At 36.4% G+C, this 25,130-nt stretch overlaps 1 protein-coding gene across 3 annotated transcripts in view; it reads left to right on the top strand.

Annotated features, from left to right (window-relative positions):
- hspa12a (heat shock protein 12A) overlaps nt 1-21,743 on the top strand; it is a 54,633-nt gene extending 32,890 nt beyond the window's left edge. For 2 of the 3 annotated variants that reach the window (XM_082144105.1, XM_082144106.1), the window contains 8 exons: nt 355-459; nt 1,015-1,131; nt 5,862-6,033; nt 10,869-10,955; nt 11,946-12,050; nt 12,208-12,466; nt 14,789-14,892; nt 17,192-21,743. In XM_082144105.1, the coding sequence (XP_082000231.1) occupies nt 355-459; nt 1,015-1,131; nt 5,862-6,033; nt 10,869-10,955; nt 11,946-12,050; nt 12,208-12,466; nt 14,789-14,892; nt 17,192-17,823 (1,581 nt within the window). In that variant the 3' untranslated portion in view covers nt 17,824-21,743. The remainder of the gene's footprint in view (nt 1-354; nt 460-1,014; nt 1,132-5,861; nt 6,034-10,868; nt 10,956-11,945; nt 12,051-12,207; nt 12,467-14,788; nt 14,893-17,191) is intronic. The other variant, XM_082144107.1, reaches the window with a different exon arrangement.
- Nucleotides 21,744-25,130: the final 3,387 nt, after the last annotated feature.

The following is a 25,130-nucleotide window of genomic DNA, read 5'->3' on the forward strand; positions in this document are numbered from 1 at the left end:
TATTAGTGTTGACTTGAGGGAATTATTGATCATAAATGTGAGGACATGGTCTTCTGCCTGATACTGCAGCGATATATTCATAAATTACTGGCTACGGCATAACTTAAAAAGTAATGCAAACAAACTCATTATTAACAGGTGAACCTATCAAAGCTTTAAGACACTGAAGCAATGCTGTTAAGGAGTTGTCTAGTTTTATTAAATCTAAATGAAGTCTCTAAACTGTTATACAGTATATTTCCCTCATTGTGAATGATGTGATAAAGTCTATTGAAGTACAAATACATTTTGATTTTACATGTCAAGCTCTTTCTTGTTTCTGAGAGGCATTTAATGTCATTTTATCTTCTGCAGAATCTGTCCATTGATACGGATTTACATGCGGCCAATGGGAAAAGGGTGAAAGCTCTGGATATTTTTGCTTATGCGCTGGCCTTTTTTAAGGAGCAGGCTCTTAAGGTATGTCTTACTCCTGATGATCATGATCATACAGAATGCTATGTTAAACCCAGTCAATTCACATCATGTTATCATGTACTCTACTGTTTGAAAGTTTGAGGTCGGTAAAATATTTGTAAAGTTTTAGAAAGAAGTCTCGTATGCTCGCCAAGGCTGCATTTTTTTTTTGTTAAATCAAAAATACAGTTAAAACAGTTATATTGTGAAATATTATTATCATTTAAAGTAACTGTTTTCTATTTGAATATATTTTAAAATGTAATTTAAACCTGTGATGCAAAGCTGAATTTTCACCATCATTACTCCAGTCTTCATGATCGTTCAGAAATCATTCTAATTTGCATATTTGGTGCTCAAGAAACCATTTCTTATTATTATCATCACAGTTGAAAACAGTTGTGCTGCTTAATATTTTTGTGCAAACCATGATACATTTTATTTCAGGATCAAAATCTTTTGTAGGAATGTTACTTTTTCTTACAATTTAATGCGTTCTTCCTGAAATGAATAAAAGTATTTACTGACCTCAAAATGGATATTTCTCACTGGATACAGGAGCTGAGCGACCAAGCAGGGGCGGATTTTGACAATGCTGATGTCAGATGGGTCATCACTGTACCGGCCATCTGGAAGATGCCGGCCAAGCAGTTTATGAGAGAGGCAGCGTATAAGGTATAATGTTTCTTTCTCACAGCCGCATATGCTCAAAAATGCACGTCTCGCTTTGATAAACGACCTACTTTGTGTTTTGAAATTGGAGAGAGGTCTATGTGTAATGTGTGAAACCCTTGAGTCATTACATTAATTGAAAGCACATTAAGCACAAGTTTGAAGTATGGGTTGTACAGATCCCTGGTGGATGTTTTAAGGTACTGCAACGCTTTAGTTGAGCTGTTAACTTGAAAGAGAGGAGGTAAAAGAGCACTGTTTTGCTGGCAATATAAAATATAAAAGGAATGAGATATACAGAAATACAGGATGTAAATGGGAAGAGAGGAAAGGCAGAGATTAACGGAAAAGGAAAAAGGAAAGACACTTATCTCATCCCTTAGATACAGCCTCTGTTTGTTTGTTTTCACTGTCTCTTAACTGGACCACCAATAGAGACCCCATACAATGTGGTACTGTATCGCTGACTCGCTGTTTGTCTGTGTCACTGCTGGCAGCATTGTGAGTCTTTGTTTGTGGATATGTAGTCGAGACATGTGGCCTGTGTGTGTGTACGGTAGTCATATGAGCTGCATTATTGAGATATTTATACCTGGTTTTACAAGTTATTACAAGTGGTCAGGTGACACAGATTGCTGTTTACACCTGGTTTTGATATTCAGCTTCAGTTTATCATTCATATTAGTCATATTGAAGATGTTTTGTGAAGAATTTTTTTAGGTCAAATTGTTATTTTCTTTTTGAAATGTAAAGCCTTGTGGTGAAGTGATTGGTTGACAAGCAAGTAGTAAACAGAGGGGTGAATTTTCTTGCACTGAAGAGAGACAGAAAGGGAGAAAGAGCAGGGTGTGGCCTCGGCGTCTCTCATCTCTATCCAAAGCAAAGAAGAAATGAGGCGGGGAAGGCAAGACACATCAATACACAGTAAGAAAAGAGAGAGAACAGTGGGAAAAAGAGAGCAGAGAAAAATAGGGAGCCTGCAACACTTGATATCTGCAGTGGGAATTCCTGCAAAGCTTGCCTCAGGAGCGTGTGTGTGTGTGTGTGTGTGTGTGTGTGCAGTGACTCAGCTCTTCATCTGCTGGATCAGGAGAATTAAAAGAAAGGACACTGCATTCACCCTTACCTCTGTCTCGCTCTCTGCATCCCTTTTTGCTCACACTGCTGTCCCATATCTCACCGAATCCTGCAGCACTCACAGCAAACAGTGTCACTCAGCACAGCGTGTGTGTGGTGTTTCTTTACATTTTTACACTCCCTCATATTTGAAGTGAGGTAATATGATCTTGATGTATCTGTCCATCCATTTGCGTTATTTACACATTCCTTTACCCGATAAGTGAGTCATGACAGGTAATATTTAGGTGGGGATTTTTTGGGTTGTGCTGCAATAACTGCTTTAGATTTTATAGGTAGTTGACTTCAGGCAATAACAGCAGAATCCTGCAGTGTGACATTCAAATACAATTTGTCAATACAATATAAATTTTATTTGTTTTATTTATATTAATTTAAAATACTCAAAGGTAAATAAAATAGTGAAAAATATACACACTTGAGAGGTCAGCCGTTAGCTAAAACAGTTTGGGGGCTTCTGAAATGGTTTTATTAGAAAATATTTATGAAATATCTTAAATTGCCTATAGATTGTTTGGCCATCCTATAATAATATAGACAGAAATATCCTTGTGTGTGTGTGTGACCAGTGTTATTTTAGTGTTATTATATACTATTGTAGTTTGTGTTTAGTGTTTTTTATTTCGTTAGCCTCATAGCATAATTGCCTAAGTCATTTTTTGGCCAAATTGTGATAGGCAATTATTGTTTTGTGCTTTTGTCATTTTTTCATAATTCTCTTATCAACAGACCTCAGATTTCGTGTGGGATTGTATGGACAGAGTAGCTCGGGACAGAGTAGCTCGGTGCCAGATTATTTAAGGAGGTAGCCAATTCAGCGTTTTCAAAATTGGAGAAACGTGATCAAATTTACGTTTTCTTTTGAGGAAATTTGCAGCGGCATTTTGTACTAATTGGAGACGAGCAATAGAGTATTTGGACATGCCATAGTAAAGAGAGTTGCAATAATCCAAACGATATGTAATGAGCGCATGGATAGCAATCTCTTAAGGTTTTCTCAGAGAGAGATAATTTAATCTTAGAGAGAAGACGTTGCTGGAAAATACAAGAACTAATCACCGCATTTATTTGTTTTTCAAATTTGAGGTTCTGATCCCAGAAAACACATAACTTCTTAATGCAGGATGAAGTAAAAGGAGCAAGGTAATCCAGGTCAATGTTACTGCTCTTAAAGTTTTCATGGGGCAAAAGACTATAACATCGGTTTTAGACTCCTTCAGAAATAAGACATTTTGAGAGAACCACATTTTCACTTCATCTAGGCATGCAAAAAGAGATTTCAGAGCAGCATGGTTGTTGCGTTTCAGAGGTAAATAAATGTGGGTATCATCTGCATAGCAGTGAAATGATACACCATGCTTTCTGAAAATGGAGCCCTGAGGAAGTAAATACAGGGAAAAAAGAATGGGTGCGAGAATTGAACCCTGCGGCACTCCACAGGAGAGTTGAGCAGGCGAGGAAGAAAAATTGCCCAGTCTAACAGAGAAACTTCTATTTGTTAAATAAATATGACTTAAACCAACTGAGGACAGTTCCCTGGAGGCCCACAAAACATTCTAGACGGGAAAAGAGAATTTTATGATCAACTGTATCAAAAGCCGAGAGTCAGTCACTTACATTTACATTTACATTTATTCATTTAGCTGACGCTTTTTATCCAAAGCGACTTACAATTGCTATATATGTCAGAGGTCGCACGCCTCTGGAGCAACTAGGGGTTAAGTGTCTTGCTCAGGGACACATTGGTGTCTCACAGTGGATTCGAACCCGGGTCTCTCACACCAAAGGCATGTGTCTTATCCATTGCGCCACACCACCCCTTAAACAGTGTATCGTTAAAAACCCGTAATAAAGCCGACTCGGTGCTGTGCAAAGGCTTAAAGCCAGCCTGGAAAGTTTCAAAGATTTGATTTGAGCTAAGAAAAGACTGGAGTTGAATGAGAACAGTTTTCTCCAATGCGTTGGTAATAAAAGAAAGTGTCGAGATAGGTCGAAAATTATTAAAATCCCTATCATCAAGTGAAGGTTTCTTAAGAGGTGTAACAGTAGCTTGTTTTAGGCTATCAGGGATAGTCCCTGAGCACAAGCATTTATTCAGAAAAGACACCAAACATGGTCCAACCGAATCAAAAATCTGTTTCAAAATACGGGGAGAAAGAACATCATGAGAGCAGAAGGAAGGTTTCAAATGGTCAATAATTTCTCTGAGAGAAATTGGGTCAAAAACACTCCATATGGCTGAAGAACAACAAAGTTCAGGTGGAACATTAGCAGATGGTTGTAACTGAGATCTTAGAGAGGTGATCTTATCACAGAAAAACCTTGAGAAACCTTCACATAATGATACTGAGGGATTTGAAATCACATTTACAGGAGGATTTAGAGCAGAATTTAACACAGAAAATAAGTCTCTAGAACTATGATGATATTTTTTTGCAATTAAATTAGAAAAATCCTTAGACTTAGCAGATTTCATAGCTTTCTGAAAAGCACCAAAACAGTTTCTGAGCATTTCATAGGAAATTTGTAATTTATCCTTTTTCCATTTCCGTTCTGTTTATCTACAGGCTCGCCTCAGAGAGCAGATGTTATCATTGAGCCATGGTTCAGTTTTAGGTTTTAACTTCTTAGGTTTTAGAGGAGCAGTGATAGAAAACAATACAGGCAAATGATCTGAGATCAGAGTGTCAAAAACCTGAGCATCAGTAATGGAAAAACCATGAGAAAGAACCAGGTCCAAAGTATGTCCATGAGTATGCGTAGGATCTTTCACCCACTGAACCATGTTAAATAAATCAATGAGATTTAAAAACTCCATTGTTAGAGGTTTTGACTGACAGCACACATGGATATTAAAGTCCCCTAGCAGAATAATATTGTTATAATTAGTTACACATTCACCTACAAAAGCAGTAAATTCATTTATAAAATCTTTCACTAGGTGAGGGGGCCGATACACCAGCGCTAACAGAACAGGATCATCACATTCCAATCGCAACAGCTGTACTTCAAAGCTACTGTAAATTGTAGATGGAACAGTAGATACTAAAACTGTTTTTTTAAATTACCACTAGACCACCCCCGCGGCCAGAAGAGCGAGGAGAGTTAAAAAATGTGCAGCCTGCCGGAATCAAGTCAGAGAAACGACTCATCACCACCCTTCGTCCAAGTTTCTGTGATGCACATAAAATCCAAGGTCGTGGGTAGTAAAAATGTCATTTAAAATGAACGTCTTATTGACTAGCGACCGAGCATTAATCAGAGCCATCCTGGAAGGTGGTACAGAGTCAGAGATAACGGGAGCAGAGACTCTATTCAAAGAGTGAAGATTCTGAAGAGTAGCTCCACCGCGGCGAACACGGATAGGAGGGTAGCAGGGGATCGTCAAAGGAGAATCTGGGAGAATGGGCCGAAGCGAGCCGGCATGTCACATACACTGGCGCCATATTTTTTCTTTTCCAACAGATTAAATACTATTGTTAAGTTAATTCATTAGTAAAAATTAATTCTCTTCATTCACGTTTTTAGCAAAAATGAGCCTGGGTTTCATATTCCTGGTTTAATGTCTTGTCATTTGGTGTTTTGTACTCATCTAGGCTGGTCTGGTTTCTCGCGACAACCCTGATCAGCTGATCATTGCTCTGGAACCAGAGGCTGCGTCCATTTACTGCAGGAAGCTCCGCCTCCACCAAATGGTTGATTTGGGCACCAAAACATCCCTGAACGGTTACAGCCCAACGGAGAATGTTGGGGGGGCAATGACCCAGGGTAAGCTACCCATACAGTCTTTTACCATATTATAGGTGCATAGCATTCTGCTATGAGGATAAACCAAATCACACTCATACTGTTCTAGTTATGCTCAAGTTTATGCTACAGCACCTAAATGCTTGTGGATAATGTTGTCCATGTGTTTTGATGCCACTAACCTGGCCAGTGATTAGTTCTTCAAAAGGCATAAGTTACTGTGAATAGTAAGCCAGTCAAATTACAGCTTGGCAGATCAGTAAAGTTCAGACAGTGAGTGAACAAACTGGACATGCTGCTGTTGAGGCTAGTTATTAGGTATGGTTGAAAATTCAGTTTTATAGGGGGCTATAGTTGTTCGGCTTGTCATGGTGTGTCTTTTTGAGAGCGAGAAAGACCAGAAAGATGATAATTTTTTTTTTTTTTTTTGCTATATATAGTAAAGTAGTGAACTGTAAAGATGTTCTGTTCTTCAATATGAAATGACCCAATTTTTTCCCAAAACAGTGCTATAAATTTAAATGGAAATTATTCAGCTTAAACTAGCACTGAAATGGACTTTACTTCTAAAACTAGAGCTGCAGAATGTTATTAAACTCTCACCGCATTGAGGGAGAGAAGCTGATGATGCATTCAGAAAACAGTGGGAGTGAGGAAGGGAGAGGTGAATAGCGTTTAATTTAAGCTCATTTTAGATGACTAATATATTTTTGTTCGACCTTTCCTCATGCATGTGTTTGTCTGCATAATGTAAATAGATATATCACATATACACTACAGTTCAAAAGTTTGGGGTCAGTAAGATTTCTTTAAAGAAATTATTCAGCAAGAACACATTAAATTAATCAAGTGACAAAGACATTTATAATGTTACAATTTGAAAGATTATTTTTGAAGTTCTTTTGAACTTTCTACTCATCAAATAATCCTGAAAAATGTATCATGGTTTCCACAAAAATATTGAGCAGCACAACGGTTTTCAACATTGATGATAATAAGAAATGTTTCTTGAGCACCAAAAAAAAAAAAAAAAAAGATCAGCTTTGCCATCACAGGAATAAATTACTTTTTAAAATAGGATAAAATATACAATTATTTACTGTATTTTTCATCAAATAAATGCAGCCTTGGTGAGCATGAGAAACAGACCCCAGAACAGTGTATTTACAACCATACATGAACACATGGTTACTCAACTATGGACACTTTTACTTTCCCAAGGGTTAATGTTTACATTTTATAATTCAATTATTTATTTTATTTATCTTTTATTTGTCATTTCTTTATTTTTTACTTTGAAAGAAATATATACAAAAAAGTGTGCAATCCAAGTTCAATCTTAAAATATGTAAATGAATCAATTAAAGTGCCCATAGTTGAAGAAACACCTCATTACATTCCACAGTAAATCAGGACAGTTTATGTCACACACCAAAGTATAATGTAATTGCTTCAACTTTAAACCTCAGAACTAAAGGTGCTTTTGTATAGAAGTAGAGCCGAGTGCATCTTCTTCTCCTTTCCCCTTCCAGTCCATTCCAGTTCACCTCCATTGCCCTGCTCATGTCCTTATGACCGACTGACGGCGCATGCACATACACAGTCTGCTTTGTATTAAACAACGCATTTTCAGACTAGTACATTGTATTTCAGTGGTCTGTGATTTTAGAAATGACATTGAAAAGTAATTTTTCATGTGCATTCAGAAGGCAACAGTCATTGGACCACTGCTGAATGGTGATGCCAGCATGAGAAACAGCTTCGGCAAATTTACAATCCCCCTGCCTCATAAATTTATTTCTCTCTCTCTCTCTCTCTTTCTATTGAAGTTTGCATGCACATTTATTCATAATCATGTAATTGTTTGAGGTCATGCCTTCCATTCCCTTGGAAAGAAAACAATTTTAATTATACCAAAAAATTTTAACAATCTGTGTCTAAGCCATTTGCACAATTAACCACATTTGTAAAGAGTTTAATTGTTATTGCTTGATGTCAACATTTAAGAATGTTATGATAAGAATGTTATTCTGTCCATTTAACTGTATGTCTGAAACAGCTAAAGCAGAACTATCATTCCTGTAAAAAAAAACTATATCAGGGGACAGGTGACATCAGTGACCTCAGTCTGATGACATCAGCAAGCACATCTGTAACTCTAAACCTTACAAAAGAAGTGACACAGAAAGAATTTGACCAGATGGATTTTGTGAAGTAAAGATGAAAATAACAGCAATTGTTGAAGTAATGGTGGCATGGTGAAAAAAGAGATTATGATGCATAGAAAGAAAGTCTAAAATTACATGTGCTCTCTTTGCATATGCTGTTCTATAGATAGAGAGAGAAAAAGAATGGACAAAGGAGTGTTTATTGATTATTTTAGCAGTAGTAGTATTTGTGCTCTGATAGTCTGTATATTTGAACATGGTTATTTTAAGAGAGCCTGAGACGGGAAGCAGTTGTGTGAGGCGACAGCCATAGATCTACTCCATCTCTAAAGAGCCTGGCAAGAGATAATATACCCTGAGGGATGTCTCACAGAATTTATTAGATTTTTTATTTTGTTATGCTTTTGAAAGAAGTCTATTATGTTCACTAAGTCTATTTGACCAATAATACTGGAATATTGTGAAATATTTTAATTAAAAATAGCTGTTTTCTATTTTAAGATATTTTAAAATTTAATTTATTCCTGGGATGGCAAAGCTGAATTTTCAGCATCATTACTCCAGTCTTCAGTGTCTCATGATCCTGATTTGGTGTTTCTTATTACGGCTGTATTTTTTCGGTGCCCATGTTAACAGATAACAGCATTCACACTGAGGTGGCGTGGCAGAGCAGAAGTGCCAGTGCTGCGATCATTTCAGCGCCAAGTATATTTGTATTTTTGCTGTGCCGCTTATGCTGAAGCTAAGGCCTGTTTAAATGATTAAAACTAGAGGTGTATCTTAACTTTAAGATTAATACAAAGTTATGTCATGAAACTCTAGATGGGGCAGGGCAATAGATCCCCTTAACTCAACCTGCTTGTAATCATATCGTTATCTATAGGGTACAGCTGATTGGTTCCTGCTGTATCAGTAGCCAATGGGCTCGCATACTCAACCTGTGAAAGCACAATGGGCACTTGCTGCTCCCGTTCTGCATACGCACAGCTTCTGCGCTAGCTCCGCACTGCTTGCACGTCCAGTGTGAAACAGGCGTTATTATCGCTTCTTAATATTTTTGTGGAAACCATGTTAATTTTTTTCTTTGATGTCTTTTCTTTCTTTCTTTTCTTTCTTTCTTTTCTTTGAATAGATTATTTGATGAATAGAAAGTTCAAAAGAACAGCCTTTATTTGAAATAGAAATCTTTTGTAACATTATAAATGTCTTTACTGTCGCTTTTGATGAATCGTTAACGCTTTACAATAAGGTCTCTATTTGTTAACACTAGTTAATTCGTTAACAGACTAACAATGAGTAAATGTATTTTTACAGCATTTAATAACATTTGTTGATGTTACTTAATAAAAAAATTCATGTTAGTTCACAGTGCATTTAACTAATTATTGTTAGTCCATTTTAATTAGTTAATTTTAATATTAACAGATTGAAATTATCATTAGAGTTGATCAAATGTAACCATTTAGGAATCAATGAAGAATTGCAGTACATCTGAAGTAAATTATGTTCTCCTAAACTTTTCCACTTTGGTTTATGGTTTTTGTTGCATCGTTTTGTCCACATATGTAGTTCAATGCCTTGATATTTAGACTATCTAAAATAGACTGTGGTTCCCTGTGAGTGCAGCTAATGAGTTGTGAATTTGCTATCAGGGTGGGAAAGGAATTTCAGATGTGGGTCTGTTGTGTGGTGAAAACACTGTTAGATGGAGCGGTTAGGTCTCCCACGCCCCATCAGAACCTGCCATGTACTGAAAAAAAAATGTCTGCATTGTTTTCTGTGGGTTGGAGGAAATGTCCATCTGACATCAGTCTCCATGCAGTTACTCTCCCTTAGAGCTAACACTTCCTGTTTGGGAATGTTTACAACTGTCAGGATGGCCATTGTCCTCTGATGTCATCAGACCAACTGCCTTTTATCAGACCAGGACACTCTCCCCCCTCTGCAGTGAAGGAACAGAGACTTTTGCATTCCGGTTCCAGTCAGGAAGTTCACAAAAGTGAAAAGAGAGGAAGTCTTTTATCAAATATTTGTGGAAAGATAAAAAAGGATGTTGCATGTTCATCCAATATTAGACAAAGGTGATTTTAGATATTTAATTATGCGTGCTAGTTTCTTTTTTCTTTTTTTATTCACATTTTTACATAAATTACATTTACTGTCTTCCAACATCTAATTTCTTAACACTGTTAAATGGAATCAATAAAAAAAAAAAAATATATATATATATATTGTACATTATAATGTTATTATTTGTAGCATTTAAAATGATTGATTTTAGTTAGTGTTTTAGTTGTTATTTATTTGGACAAAAATGTAATATAATTTTATTATCAGCCGCAACATGAAAATAATGATCAGCTAGCAGTTTCAACTGGAATTTTAATATCGTGCATCCCTTTAAAATTTAAGTTTCAAATGAGTAAATAACATAAAAATGCCAGCTATTTTACTGCTTTTCTTTAAATTTCATAAATTTCCTTAAATAAAGGAGTCTGCTTTTTTCCAGCAGCATCACCCTGCTTAAAGAAATCACATGCAGCCCATGTTCCTTTCTCATCCTGTCGCCTTGCCTATAGAATTGACACATACATACATACACACACACACACACACACACACACACAAACAGCTTCACGCTGCATTCCCTCTCACACACACTTCCTGTCTCTCTCTGTCAATAACCAGCCAAGGAGCATGTGCGCCGTAACCGACAGAGCCGCACCTTTCTGGTGGAGAATGTCATAGGAGAGCTCTGGTCTGAACTCACTGAAGGTAGAGTCTTTGTCTTCTCACACACTTTTCTTTTAGTATTTTGCTCCTGCTGTTTCTAATGCTGCTGTCATAAGTTAAGAACGCCCGAAGCTCTTGAGAAGGATGCACTATTCTCAAATAGCTAGACCTTTCAACAAAAAAACAGACCTCGATGCAGCTTATTCTGGCCAAGAATCATCCAATCAGATATGAAGAGACTGACTCGCATGTGAAACAACAGATTACAGTATGGTTTTGTTTTTATGCACGGATGTGTATAGACATTGTGTTTAGAATTTTAGTCTGTCCAAAAGTAATAAAGTAAAGTAATCCCTGGATGTGCCAGACTAGATGCACCCTAGCTGAGAGCATAAGGAAGATGCTTAGTTTGAAAGCCCTGCTCTGGTGAACCCTGACTTATTCTGCTGTCTGAATTAGCAGCTGCTCAACCGTCAGAATTGCCTCGGCAAACTTTGCTATTCATCACTGCTGGAATAACCTCCACGCAAATGAATGTTATTAAAAATCATTCCAAATTTCACTACATTTTCAGTGTTAAAGGGATAGTTAATTCAAAAATGGAAAATTGTCATAATTTACTCACCTGAATGTTGTTCCACACCTGTATGTTTTTTAGAAGATATTTTGCAGAATGTCCAAAATGCTCTTTTATGGGGGAAAAAGTCATATGGGTTTGGACCATCATTAGAGAGTAAATAATGATATATTTTTTTTGTTCATTTTTGGGTGAACTGTATATAGTAAATAATATACAAAACCTACATAAAACTTGAATTCCAAAGACTTCTATTTGAAATCCCAACCAGTGAACCCTAAATGTAGGTCACCGTTCCCCTGACGCCGTGCAAAAGCACTTGCCGGACTTTTCCGTGACTCACATCCAACATCTGCAGAGAGTTCGTGGAAAAGTATAAAATGTCACCAGACAAGATGTAGATCCTCTAATTTCTTTTTCCTGGTGAGCCTCAAATGTTGTTTCTGCTGCTTTAGGTGACCGTTATGTGGTGGTGGATTGTGGAGGAGGGACAGTGGATCTCACTGTGCATCAGATCCGGCTGCCGGAAGGACACTTGAAGGAGCTTTACAAAGCTTCAGGTACAAGACACAAATCTTATGACTGGTAGCTTGAGATTAACATTTAGCTTAAAGAAGCTTTTATTTAAAAGATAACTGCTATTCTTAAATATGTAATAACTGAAAATCTTATTTCCAATCATCTAAAATCATTTTCATCTTTCCATCCTCTCTGTAGGAGGCCCGCACGGCTCTATCGGTATAGATTATGAATTTGAGAAGCTCCTATGTAAGATATTCGGGCAGGATTTCATCGACCAGTTTAAGATCAAGCGTCCGGCCGCCTGGGTGGATCTGATGATCGCGTTTGAGTCTCGTAAGAGGGCCGCAACTCCTGACCGAAGCAACCCGCTGAATATTAACCTGCCCTTCTCTTTCATCGACTACTACAAGAAATTCAGAGGACACAGTGTGGAGCATGCACTGAGGAAGAGCAAGTGAGTGTCTAAATGTGGCCGAAATCACCCATGATCACAGTGCAGTCAGGTTGCACCAAACACAGATTATTTACAGGCAGTTTCGTCATTATCTATCTACTTTCATGTTGCTTGAAACATTTATGTTTTTCCCCCCTTTGGAATAGCTGCTTTTTCCATAAAACATAAATGCATTGTGATCAACTGGCTATCAAGTTTATTTGCAATTTTGCTTGATTCAAATAACAATTTAAATATCCATATGTATTTCTAAAAATAATAATAATCAATAATAATAATTTCATTAAATTATGAAATAAATAAATATTATTATTTATACATTTTACTTTTCATTATATCCTATATGTATGTGTGTATATGTATATATATATATATATATATATATATATATATATATATATATATATATATATATATATATATATATATATATATACATATAAAATATACTTGGGCTTGACATTAACACGTGCGGGTGGGTTTCAGCGTTGCCTTGTAAAGCAGTCACTCCTGCTAGCCACTTTGGTGGGTTGAATTTTATATATAATAGCTGTACCTATTTAAAAGACTACAATTGCAAAATGTATAATAAACTAAGTGCAAGGTAGTGTTGTCAGAAATATAGATTTTTTTCAATGCATATCGATACTGAAATATCTGAAACGCTTCCAATACTCATTTTCCACAGAATATAATACACTATACCAACTCTTGCTTTCTCACTCTCTCATCTCTCCGACAGCTAGTTGACACACAAACCCTTCTCCCCTCACTCGCTCGTTTCATTTAGCCGTCTCTAAATTGAGTTTGTTTTTGCTACTTATTGCACTTAAACCATCAAATACACACAAAATAATGTCAAAATGCCTGTCTTGGCAAGGATTCACACAAACACAGTCAGTTATGTTTTAAGTGAATGTAAACAGTTGAGAAAGAAAACGTGTAACAGTATAATGGATTTGTGCGTCAAATTATGAGGTGATATTAAAAATATCTTTATGGCAGTTTTTCCCCATTATATTGATTGATGGCTAGTGAAAATGCTGAGTGACTAGTGTGGTCGATTTTTCTTACGTACCTGGAACCTAATTACCTGTGGCGTCTTCCATCGACACCCAAGCGTCTACAGTCGACACTTAATAATCTTTATACTCTAGCTCTGCGTCTACAGTCTACAACTGGCGTCGAGTTCCACGACGTCTCGTAACTAGTAACTTTGGGAAAGTTCTAGCCACAGTGACTGGAGAGCAAAAAAAAGAGCAAAAAGTTAATGTCAAGTCGTGTGTGTGTGTGTGTATATATATATATATATATACATACACACATATACACACCAGTTTATGGCAATGGAGAAAAACATATAATGGAGATAAACACATATATTTATATTTATGTATATGTATGTGTTTTTCTCCATTGCCATAAACTGGGGACTGTTTCCTGCTGACTCTCTGCCTTTGTGGTAATTGTTGTCTGTCTCTTTTGAGGTTCGGCATGTGTGACCTACAGCCCCTGGAGAGTTAATCTGTCTATTCATGACTGCTGTCAATACCGTATACACAGGCTTTCAATTAGCCATCATGCCCTGTATAAAGATGGCCAAGTCAGCTAAATGAATACCATGTTTGTGTGTGTGTGTGTGTGTGTGTGTGTGATTGCTGACTATGTGCTAAACACTCATAATTGTGTTTGATGAGGTGAGGGGGGGGAGAGTGGGCAAAGTTAAAGTTATAATTTTATGCATCCGGCTACAATATTTTTACATCACAGCCAAGCAAAAAGATTCTCCGAAAATGACTTAAAATAGTAGTCTTCTAAAACCAGTTATAATGGCATCAGAATCTAGTTTTATCATTCTAGCATTTCTTTCAAAAATGTCATGCTGTTATATTATTTAAGAGTTAAATTTATTCTTTCCTCCTTACACAGTAATGAGGTAATCAGTCAAGGGCCATGAGCAAGACTACTCTAACTTGCATGTTATAGATTTTTATCTCTTATGTCTCTCAGGGGACAGTTTTTCCAACAAGCAGGCGAGTCAGGCATCTCTGAGCACTCGTTCAGCCCTGCATCACACTGCACTGCGCTGCATTATGGGAATATGTGCATCTGCTTACTGGAAACCACAGCTATTAGCACACATGTGCTGCCTTTTATAGCAGTGTAAAACCTTATAACAATAAACTCAATAATATCAAGTTTCTCAGTAGTCTTCTATATGTGAAGAAAGCTTTTAAACTGCACCGAGGCCAAATGAGGACACTTATTATTTATTTTCAGTCTATAACTCTTGCTGTTTCTCTTTTTGTCTCTCTTCTGCAGTGTGGACTTTGTGAAGTGGTCTTCGCAGGGAATGCTGAGAATGAGTCCAGATGCGATGAATGCACTGTTCAAACCAACTATAGACCATATTATACAACACCTGAGTGAGTACTCGCCCTGTTCTACTGGAACAATGTACCATATGAGTTACAATTATTGACAGACGACGCCTGTATGTAATGTACCGATTCAGACAGGATTGAGATCTGAAGAGTGAAATGGGAGTGTTTGTTGTGCGGATTTGGGTATTAATGGAAGGCCATGTGCTCTGGATATATGCGTCATGAAACCCATTGAAATAAACAAGACTTATAAATGTCATTTTAATAATACAATATGTATATAATTAAGGGATTTCATTAATGGGGATCGGACTGCTTCTTGATTTATGTCAGATGAAATGGCAGCAGCACCTCACTTTCACATCGGGTCAAAATTGCATTGTTGAGAGAGGGGGGAAAAAAGCATGCATCCGTGTATAGGTCACAATTTATTATTACATTCAGAACTAATGAAAAATACCTGTAAATAAAATTAAACTGCTACAAACATAATAAACTTGTATTTTATTTGCCCTCATTCCACAAAAAATACTTTTGAATTAAACAGTGTTCAGCATAGAACAGGAATGAAAAATATATGAAACAAACATAAATTATGATGAACATCATTTATTGTAAATGGCAAGCCTAAACAAATTTATTTAAAGCAAAAATGAAATTCTTTAAAGTTTAAGTTCAGTTACTGAAAATAATTTCCAACAGTTTTCATTTTAGTTAACAATAACATCGCTGTATATAATATCATAACATAACATAAAAATGTACTGCATTGAATTCCATATATGTTATATTAGTGCTATCAAGTCAAGTCAAGTCAAGTTTATTTGTATAGCGCTTTTCACAATACAGATTGTATCAAAGCAGCTTCACAGTATTAAATTAAAATAATACAACAAAGTTTGTTTCAAGAGGAATTTATTGATTGATAAAATTAAATTAAATATCCCCAAAATATCCCCAACTGAGCAAGCCAAAGGCAATCGATTAAAATTTAATCGATTCAATTTAAATAATTGTTTAATGGCATCTTTTTTTGAAAGAAGGCCAGTCTCACTGATACCAATACTGCTACTGATCTCTCTATGAAATAGTTTTTTTCTCAATTTTATTTGAGAAAGCCATTAATTATAGCCAATTAGCATTACAGTATAATTGAAAACTCATTTTTTACATACAGATTAATCCTTATTAAAACTTACAAAAGTTATTCAGTCAAGAGCAGTGCGTGATTTTTCTCCTTTTCTTTTGTTCTTTGATTATCCTTAATGACAGACAGCAGCGGGTTTATTAGGCTCTTTGACCTGCCGCACATGACACGGATTTGACACACGTTTCCTCACAACTCTTTATGTTCATTTAAGACTTCATTTAACTCATTTAAGACTGCTTGCGAGGAATACCAGACAAAACAGCCGTTTAGGCATCATTTTGTGTTTTTGTCCGTTCAAGCGCTGTGTTAAGTAGCTTTCAATGAGCATGTGTCATGTGTCACACCGACAGGAGATTCACAGACGCACCAGCACTGCGTTGCCGTCTCATTTGTGTCTTATCACGCTTGAATGGTTTAAAAGCTTTTGCATGAATAAGAGGGTGATCATGTTGTGTTATGTTGTGTTGGAATGGAATCAAAAGGCCAATTCACACTGCACCACCAGACACCGTCCAACGCCAACAGACATTTGGATGGTGTGTCAGTGTGTTACTCCTGTCACCGTCTATTGGCGTTGGATTGAACATGTTGTATTGAACATATACTGTAATCTGGTGATTGTTCACTTTGGTTGGCATCTTTCAGTGCAGTACGAATTGGCCTATAGTCTGAAGCTAAAACATTGTAGTCTGTGTTCATCATACACTACGTAATTTTCTCTGCCCAATATTTGCAGATTGGCTATGATATTCGACAGCTAGCATTGACTCCTCCTGACTGCAAATTGGGGCAAAAATCTGGGCAAAAGTTGTGTAGTGTATTCCAGCCTTGAGTAGAATCTGCAAAGCTGTATAAACTAATGGGCCGTTGGGAAGCACAATTAGGGCATGCGTTGGCCCAGTCAGAGGAGTCTCGACCATCTGCCCAAAATACTCCAGCACACACAGAACTGGGTCAGAACTCAGTCCCACTGCTCTCATGTTGGTTGAGCACAGCTGTGATCTGTTCAAACAAAAACTACAAGCAGAAACGCGCCTGCCAATGAACTGCATTTTTGGCATTTTTATGAAAACTGGAGGAATGTGTAACATGCAGTGAGTTCAATTGTTTTGTAATAAATCTTGTAATGACGTTTGTCAAAATCCTGTTTCTCTTTCTCTCCCTGCTTTCGTTCTTCTATATGTTCTCCAGCTGAGTTATTCGACAGGCCGGAGGTGACAGACATCAAGTTCCTTTTCCTGGTGGGTGGATTCGCAGAGTCTCCACTGCTGCAGCAGGCGGTTCAGAATATGCTTCAGGGCCGCAGCCGAATTATTATTCCGCATGATGTTGGCTTGACCATCCTCAAGGGGGCGGTGTTGTTCGGCCTGGATCCCAGCGTCATAAAGGTGCGGCGCTCTCCGCTCACTTACGGCGTTGGCGTCCTTAACCGTTTTATAGAAGGGAAGCACCCGCCCGAGAAGATGCTTGTGAAGGACGGTACGCGCTGGTGCACCGACGTTTTCGATACGTTCATCTCTGCCGATCAGTCGGTGGCGCTGGGTGAAACGGTAAAACGCAGCTACACGCCGGCGAAGCCGTCACAGCAGGTGATTGTCATCCACGTATACTGCTCAGAAAAAGAGTCTGCCATTTTCATCTCAGACCCAGGTGTGAGGAAGTGCGGTACGCTGAAGCTGGATGTGAGCGGTACCGAGAGTCCAGCGGCACGAAGAGAGATCCAGACGCTCATGCAGTTCGGAGACACGGAGATAAGAGCCATGGCTATTGATGTGGCGACCTCTCGCAGTGTCAAAGCTAGCATCGATTTCCTTAGTCAATAGAAAAAGATGAGGGATGAGTAAACACTGCAGAAACTCAGTATTTTAGTCATATTTTCCAGAAAAATGTCCCAACATCCTTAAAACAAGATCCATTTGTTACTTTTAAAATTGCTTCCTTTTTTTTATTTTTTTTTTAAGAAATTAATAATTTGATTCAGCAAGGATGCGTACGTTGATCAAAAGTGACAGTAAAGACATTTATAATGTTACGGAAGATTAAGCAGAACAACTGTTTTCAAGAAATGTTCCTTGAGCAGCAAATCAGCATATTAAAATGATTTCTGAAGGATCATGTGACACTGAAAACTGGAGTAATGATGCTGAAAATTCAGCTTTGCCATCACATGAATAAATTAAAAATGGTAATAATATTTATATTTTTTACACAATTACAGAAAATAAATGTTTTACTGTATTTTTGATCACATAAATGCAGAGACTTTTCAAAAACATAAAGAAATGTACTGACCCCAAACTTTTAATCAGTTGCGTATTGAATCACATTTGTTTGCAAATTGCTAAACATTAACCACTAAATTGTAGATTTATACTTACAAGAAACAAAAAACTACAGGGTAACAAAAATAAAATTGTGAAAAATACTCTTAATATCTCATGCAGTTATGCAGGATGTTTAGATATTTTGACTGGAAAACAAGACAAAATACTGATTAAAAATATTTTTTGCAGTGTAGAAGGATAGAGAAAAGAAAGAGAAAACTAAAAATAGAGATTGAGAAAGAGATGAAGTTTGTAGGTTTGGAGTCTCAACTAATACACCATGTTTGCTGACTTTCCATGTGACATTCGCTTGAATAACTGTGCCATTCGTGTTATTTTATTCGGTTATTTCATTTTCCAGAAACACAACTGGAATCAACTTAAGAAAGAAATGAATTTCTCCTATTTGGTCAAAGTTGAGTTCATTCTGTTCATTTTTACCAATGCTCTCTCTTCATCTAGACTCAGTCCGTTATTCTCTGTATGCTTGTATTACAGTCTATTTGTGTATTGTCTGGCTATGGCTATTTTCTGCACAGAGATGCAAACTCTGCATGGATAGAGCCAAAATACAGCTGCGTATTGCTAGTAGTGCAATTTGGGATAGCACATTGTATTAACTTAGCAAGTCAAGTTCAGGTTAAGGCAGCTACATCAGTCTTATACTCACAATATAACATTGTTCTCTTACGAAATGTACTGCTTTGCTCTGAAACTCTGGCCTATTACCTCCAAGGCCCAGTCCAGAACCAGTTCATTCATTTAGGTTACAATGAGGAGGTAAAGCAGATGGTTTGGGCTGCTGGACTGGTGACCAAATTGTTAGTCTGAAACAGAAACTCAACTAACTTCAAGAACGGTACCGGTACCGCTACACATCACAAAGGTGCTGATGTCCATGACAAAATTGCTGTCAGTTTTTCACACTAGTGCTACGCGGCAAAACACAACATAAATCTCATATTTTTTGTTTGTATTGTTCTTATGTTTCATTATCTTGATTGTGTGTTTATTTTATGCATGTCAAGGCATTTTAGGAGTTCTGGACACTTACATTGACTCCACTTGGCAGAAGTTTAAGGCGCCATTTCGTTTGTCCCAAAATGCAGCATATCTTTTCATATTTTTGGTCAGTATGTCGCTCTGAGCGGAATGAGAAAGCATAAATCCTAGAATGTGAATTTAAATCATCATTTATTTGAAGTGGCAGCGACAGAGAATCCGCTAGCTGCACCTACAACATGATTTGAAAGGATAGCCATCGCTATATGCTAGTTGCCTTTAATCTTGCTCTTATAGAAAGAGATGCCACAGATTTATTTTAATTTTTTTCTGTTTTTATTTTGTATTTTTATTTAGGAGATTATTTTGGAGTATATGTCAAATGAAAATGTTTATTTCTGTATATACAGTATTTAAAGATATTGTACAGATTTTTAGCATTGTTTTAGCATTAGCAGCTTTATGAGCAGTGTGTGTATGCAGGCCTTAAGAGCACACCTTCTTTTTTCCACTCTCACCAGCCTTCACATGGATAGTAAATTCAGATTTTACCCTAATCCAAACCACAAAAACTGAAACTTAATCCCATTCCCAAAACCATAACCCCAACCAAAATAATTCCATTTTAAACTTGCCTTTTATCTTAACCCTAAACAAACCTGTAATTCATAACTTGCAATTCCCATTTCCCAATCTCATATGCGGCTTTGTGAATTGCCTATGTTGCTCTATTTTTAGTATCACAAGACTTGAAAACCTTTGACCTTAACAACTTTACTCGCAGTTATCATTTGAAATAAGACGTGTAACATTGTGGAATATTTTGGTTTGGGGAAATGAGGTGACTGATAGTTTATGGTGTGTATGTGGTCAAATCTTATTCTGTAGATGACACCACAAATCACAGGCAATAGTTGTGCTTTAGGTTCGGAAGATACTGAGATAAATGCAACGCTAAAAAATGAAAGCAATAAAGTATTGCAATGTGACATTCCACATTTTATTCCCACTTGCTCCATCATGCTATTCTGCCAGTGTGCCGTCTGTGTCAAAGCTTCAGCTGCTAAATTGTAATGTTGCTATGAAATTGTATTAATTATCATTTTTAGATCACTGAGGTGAACATTTTCATCATTTTTTCACATGTTCTTTGAAAGTCAGCATGTGGAACAATGTAACAGTTATTTTTGGCGTTCCTGGAAAAATATGCGTCAGCCAATTGCTTTTCTATAGATTTGCATAGCAACGTAAGACAAGAAGCGCCAAATCATTCTTGCACAGGACAGTTAAAATGTGTGATAATAGCACAGATCCTGGATCAACATGATGGATCAAAAGTTTTTCTCAAATCACACCGAGCATCTGCCAGATTGTGAATAAAATATCATCAAACAATGTAATATCACTGAAAATGAAAAATAGCAAGCAACAGACTAAATGCTTACGCTTCTCTAAATGTAATCTGAATTTGCTGCTCATGTGATTAATTGCAAATAATTGCATCTGCTCTGCACGATTCGCATGAGTGACCAAACAAACATCATACATATTTCTTTTGGTTAGGTTCATTTAAATATTCTATTTTAAACAAAATGGATAATAAAACCTGAGCTACCACAAATCACTCTCTCATCATTGGCTGTGCAAGGCAGTAGAAGGAGGGATGTCATCATGTGTGATATATACATTACACACAGAGACATACACCTTTACAAACATGTGCAGATTTGTGAAGTAAGCACACCTTTTTTGCTCTGAGAGTATTGATAGGGTGAATGTTAAAAAATAAAATATTGTTCTGCTGGTTTAAAGTTTTCCTTTTGTTTTTAACTTGTTTTGCACCATACCATTTCATGGGCAGCTTTGCTACTATTTTTATTTTATTTTATTGATTAACACAATGTATAGCCTCTTTATAAAATGTAGTTATTGCTATGATATGCTTGTAAAATCACATAAAAAGCACTATCATTTTGTTCTTTTGTTTTTCAGTTTCTTCACTCTGTCTAAAGTATTAAAATGCTCATCCCTGTTGGGACGACGTTTGCTAAAAATTCACTGTGAATTTGATTTTGATTGCTTTTTCAGCATTATTTTATTTAACTTGGTTTAGCTAAAAGTGGACCAGGTCAAAGGGTGTGAAAAAACTAAGGAATTTCACTGTTTGCTAGATTCTGTGCTTTAAATGCTTGAAAGTCACCTAGTCATTCACTTAGATCCAAGATGGCTGCTCACCCCTAGAGCTGACGCTGTGTAAACTCACAAACTATACCTACTGGGTTGTTTTTAATTATTGGATAAAGTGTCACTGCTCTTGCCATATGCACATCAAAAAAGATTTGCAACTGTATTTCAATCAATGCCAAGTACTAACAGCCAAAATGTCACCCAATAAAAGTATGTGTTATTTCAAAAAACGGCCGAGTTGAATTTCTTGTGTATGAAATGAGTGACCTTGTGCTAAAACATTCTTCTTTTTTAAATCTGAGAGGGGCTAATTCTTCAGTGAGATTCTTTTTTAAGAGTTAAAAATGTCATTATTATTTCATGAAATTTATATTAAATTTTTCTTAGATAAAAATAAAGACTAAAATCTGCCAGACACTTTAAAGCCATAATGAACACATAAATTCCATTTATGAATGGAAGAAAATGCTCAATATAGTGGCAAGAGGAATGGAAATCCCACTTGAAAATCGCTCGTTATGCGCATTAATGAGGCTTCAGTATTGGCATTTTATGCATAATTTCGACCCAAATTCACAAGAAACTAGCCATTTTACAAGGTGACGATTTCATGTTAAAACATGAGATTTGTGCAGAAATGTAAATTTTTAGAAGAAGAAAAAGCATTCATGAAATCACAATTGACCATTCTTATTTTTTATGGAATTATTATTAATGATGTAACATGCACATTTTATTTTAATTCATGTTTGCTCATAATTAAAGTAATTTTCCCTCCCTCTTTCAATGACATCTTTTCTCTGATGACGCGTTTAGTGTGAGAGCGGGACGAACTGTTACTCACATGAGATCACAGCAATAGCAAATTTCAACCATCTAATCATCCAATCAATCGAATTTTTTGTTACCAATTTGCCAAAATGTAAAATAGTAACAAATTGCCTTGAGACGAGTGTGATGGTAATTTAAGATTACGCAGCACAAATGTTTAAATAGATTTCTCCATATAAAGTAAGTATATGGGAGGGGTTGTACTGCACTTTGCTCGGGTGTTATTGTTAATATGGCTGTCCAATGAACTATAAAAGGAATTTAGATGAACCTAAACCTTAATTTAACCTGTTAGTCAGCACCCCCCGCTTTTTAACAAATCCCAAGAAATGGCAACTAAAACAGATACAGTTCATGAACCCTTTGCACTAAAAGACACTTTGCAGTTTATTGTAAAGTCAGAATTAATTATTGTCATGATGAAAAACATTTTTTTTTATAAATAGCTTCAAAGTTTTGTTAAGTTATTAGAAATGTATAGTCTTTATGAAAATAAAGATGGCATTGTTTTACTCTAGAAATGCACTGCAGACACATCTGACCATGTTATATTTCAAATCTAAAAACGAGTCTAAAAACGTTTTTCAAGATCATGTCATGTGATATTTTGAGAAGACTAAAATGATAACTGATGTTTATTGTCATCTTCAATTCAGTTTCAGTCTTCCCTGTACACATTCACACCTCTCCGGCCTGGTTATGGCTCTAATTATTATTTTCTTTTGTTGTTCTTATAATTAATGATGACTTTCTATTCACACTGTTTTAATTCCTCATTTCTTTGATCAAACTTCTCACTTCACCTTCTTGAAACTATATCCAAATGCCCTTCTTGAAAAAAAAAAGGAAACATTTCAGAGAGCTTTACTATTCAAAATTATTCATAAAAATGACATTTGCTCAGCTAGGTGGCAGGTGCATCTTAGGGCAAGCTAGCATGTTAGTTTAGCACACCATCAATACACAACAATTTATTCGATTAAAACCATGTTTTTGCTCAAAACGTACTTTATAATGCAAGTCAAGTGTTTTCAATAACTTTCTGTGATCTGATGTGGCTTTGGATAAATAAAAAAAACACAGAAAATATATTATTTTAGTATTCTGCACAATCATAAAGGCTATATCGATTAGCATTGCATTATAAATATAACCTATTGTTATGAAAATACCTGACATGGCTTGAAGAACACTGAAATCATATATCTTTGCAATCGTGTGTTGCAATCATGTGTTTACTGTCTCCAAAATGTCTTTATCTGCGTGTCACTGTTACCGAGATCTCTGGAAGCTTTATGTAAGGGACTTCCTGGAATGTCACATGATGTGCCTGTTCATCACGAGTGCCATTTGTGGACTAAATGTGCATACAGCACCCCCAAGCTGCCAGTTTGAAATGAAAACACAGTTCATCAGAGTATCCAGCGCTCATAATGATTACATCGGCGCATTTTGGGTCAACTTAAATTAATTTATAAATATTACTCCTCTCTGTATAATTTTTACACATATGGGAATCTATCAATATTTCTCCAAATCTGCACAATTTTGAGCTAAAAAACCCAGAGGGCCGGACAGGAGTTTTTTTTTTTCTGAATGGAAGCGGCTGATGATCATAATTCATATTAAAGGGATCAACTCATTTCATTTTCATAACTCCTGACACAAATTAAGACATAACTGTCACTATAAGTTTATCAAGGTATAATTACATTAAATCTAGCAGTAACTTTGAACTCATTTAAATAAAGAACGATTCAGTGCGTCGGCATCCTCGTGAAGGTTAACAGGTTTTGAAAAACCTGGATGCTGCTCGTTTGAACTCTGACACACTTTAGTGTTTAGAAAAACATAAAAGATTTTTGCTACCTCGTGAAAAACCGACAGAGACCTTGACTTAGCAGATCTCTTCCAGATGGAATTCAACATAAAGTATTTCTTCAGTCATGTACATCCACTGTTCCTATTTGAAAAGAGCCATTTATTTGTAAAGCCTTATTCGCCATCTGTAAATTCTACCATTCTATACACAAATAAAATCAATATTCTCACATACTTTAATTTAGTTCATTGACACATCAACTTAAAGTACATAATGGCTCCAGATTTTAAGAGTTTAGAAGCCGTTATTAATTTTCTATGGATCTGTCAAGAGTATATGCTTTTGTTTATAGAGGGAAAAGGGTCCTTTTTTGGGGCGAGAGTACATTTTAGGCCCTTCAGCAATGAGCTATGATGTATGAGACATTGAACTGTAACCTGTTCCATTCAGGAAGGTTTTTATACTCAGAAGTGGCCACTTAACTCTTGTGTCCTGCAAAGAATGACTGGTTCAGTTCAAAAGAGAAATGCCACTGCTTTCTTGTTCCAGCAAGAATATATAACTGTATTATTTGAAATCAAGGACATCTTGGACCTCTTTAGACTGGGCTGACAAATTTGAGCGTACAGCTTATGAACAATTAAAACTCATGAAGATCTCAGGGCTTTAAACACACACTTGTTGATACTGACTGTATACCAGGCTTTATGATTACAAGATGGCGACACAAGCAGCCATATTTGTCCATAGAACGATTATGATCTTTGGTACAAAAGAGCAATTGCTAATGTGAAGAGTGACAGATCTACTGGGACTTATAGCAGAATTATTTTGATTAAGCAAAATATTAAATGACAGCTAAATCAACATATCCAAGAGCATGGTCTTGTTTACTTCAAAAGGCTCATTTGGCCTACTCTGTCTGGCCTGAGAAAAAAAAACTAATATGTGGAAGTTCTCTCAT

The sequence above is a fragment of the Leuciscus leuciscus genome (genome assembly GCF_965113295.1).
Source record: "Leuciscus leuciscus genome assembly, chromosome: 17".
Lineage (NCBI taxonomy): Eukaryota > Metazoa > Chordata > Actinopteri > Cypriniformes > Leuciscidae > Leuciscus > Leuciscus leuciscus.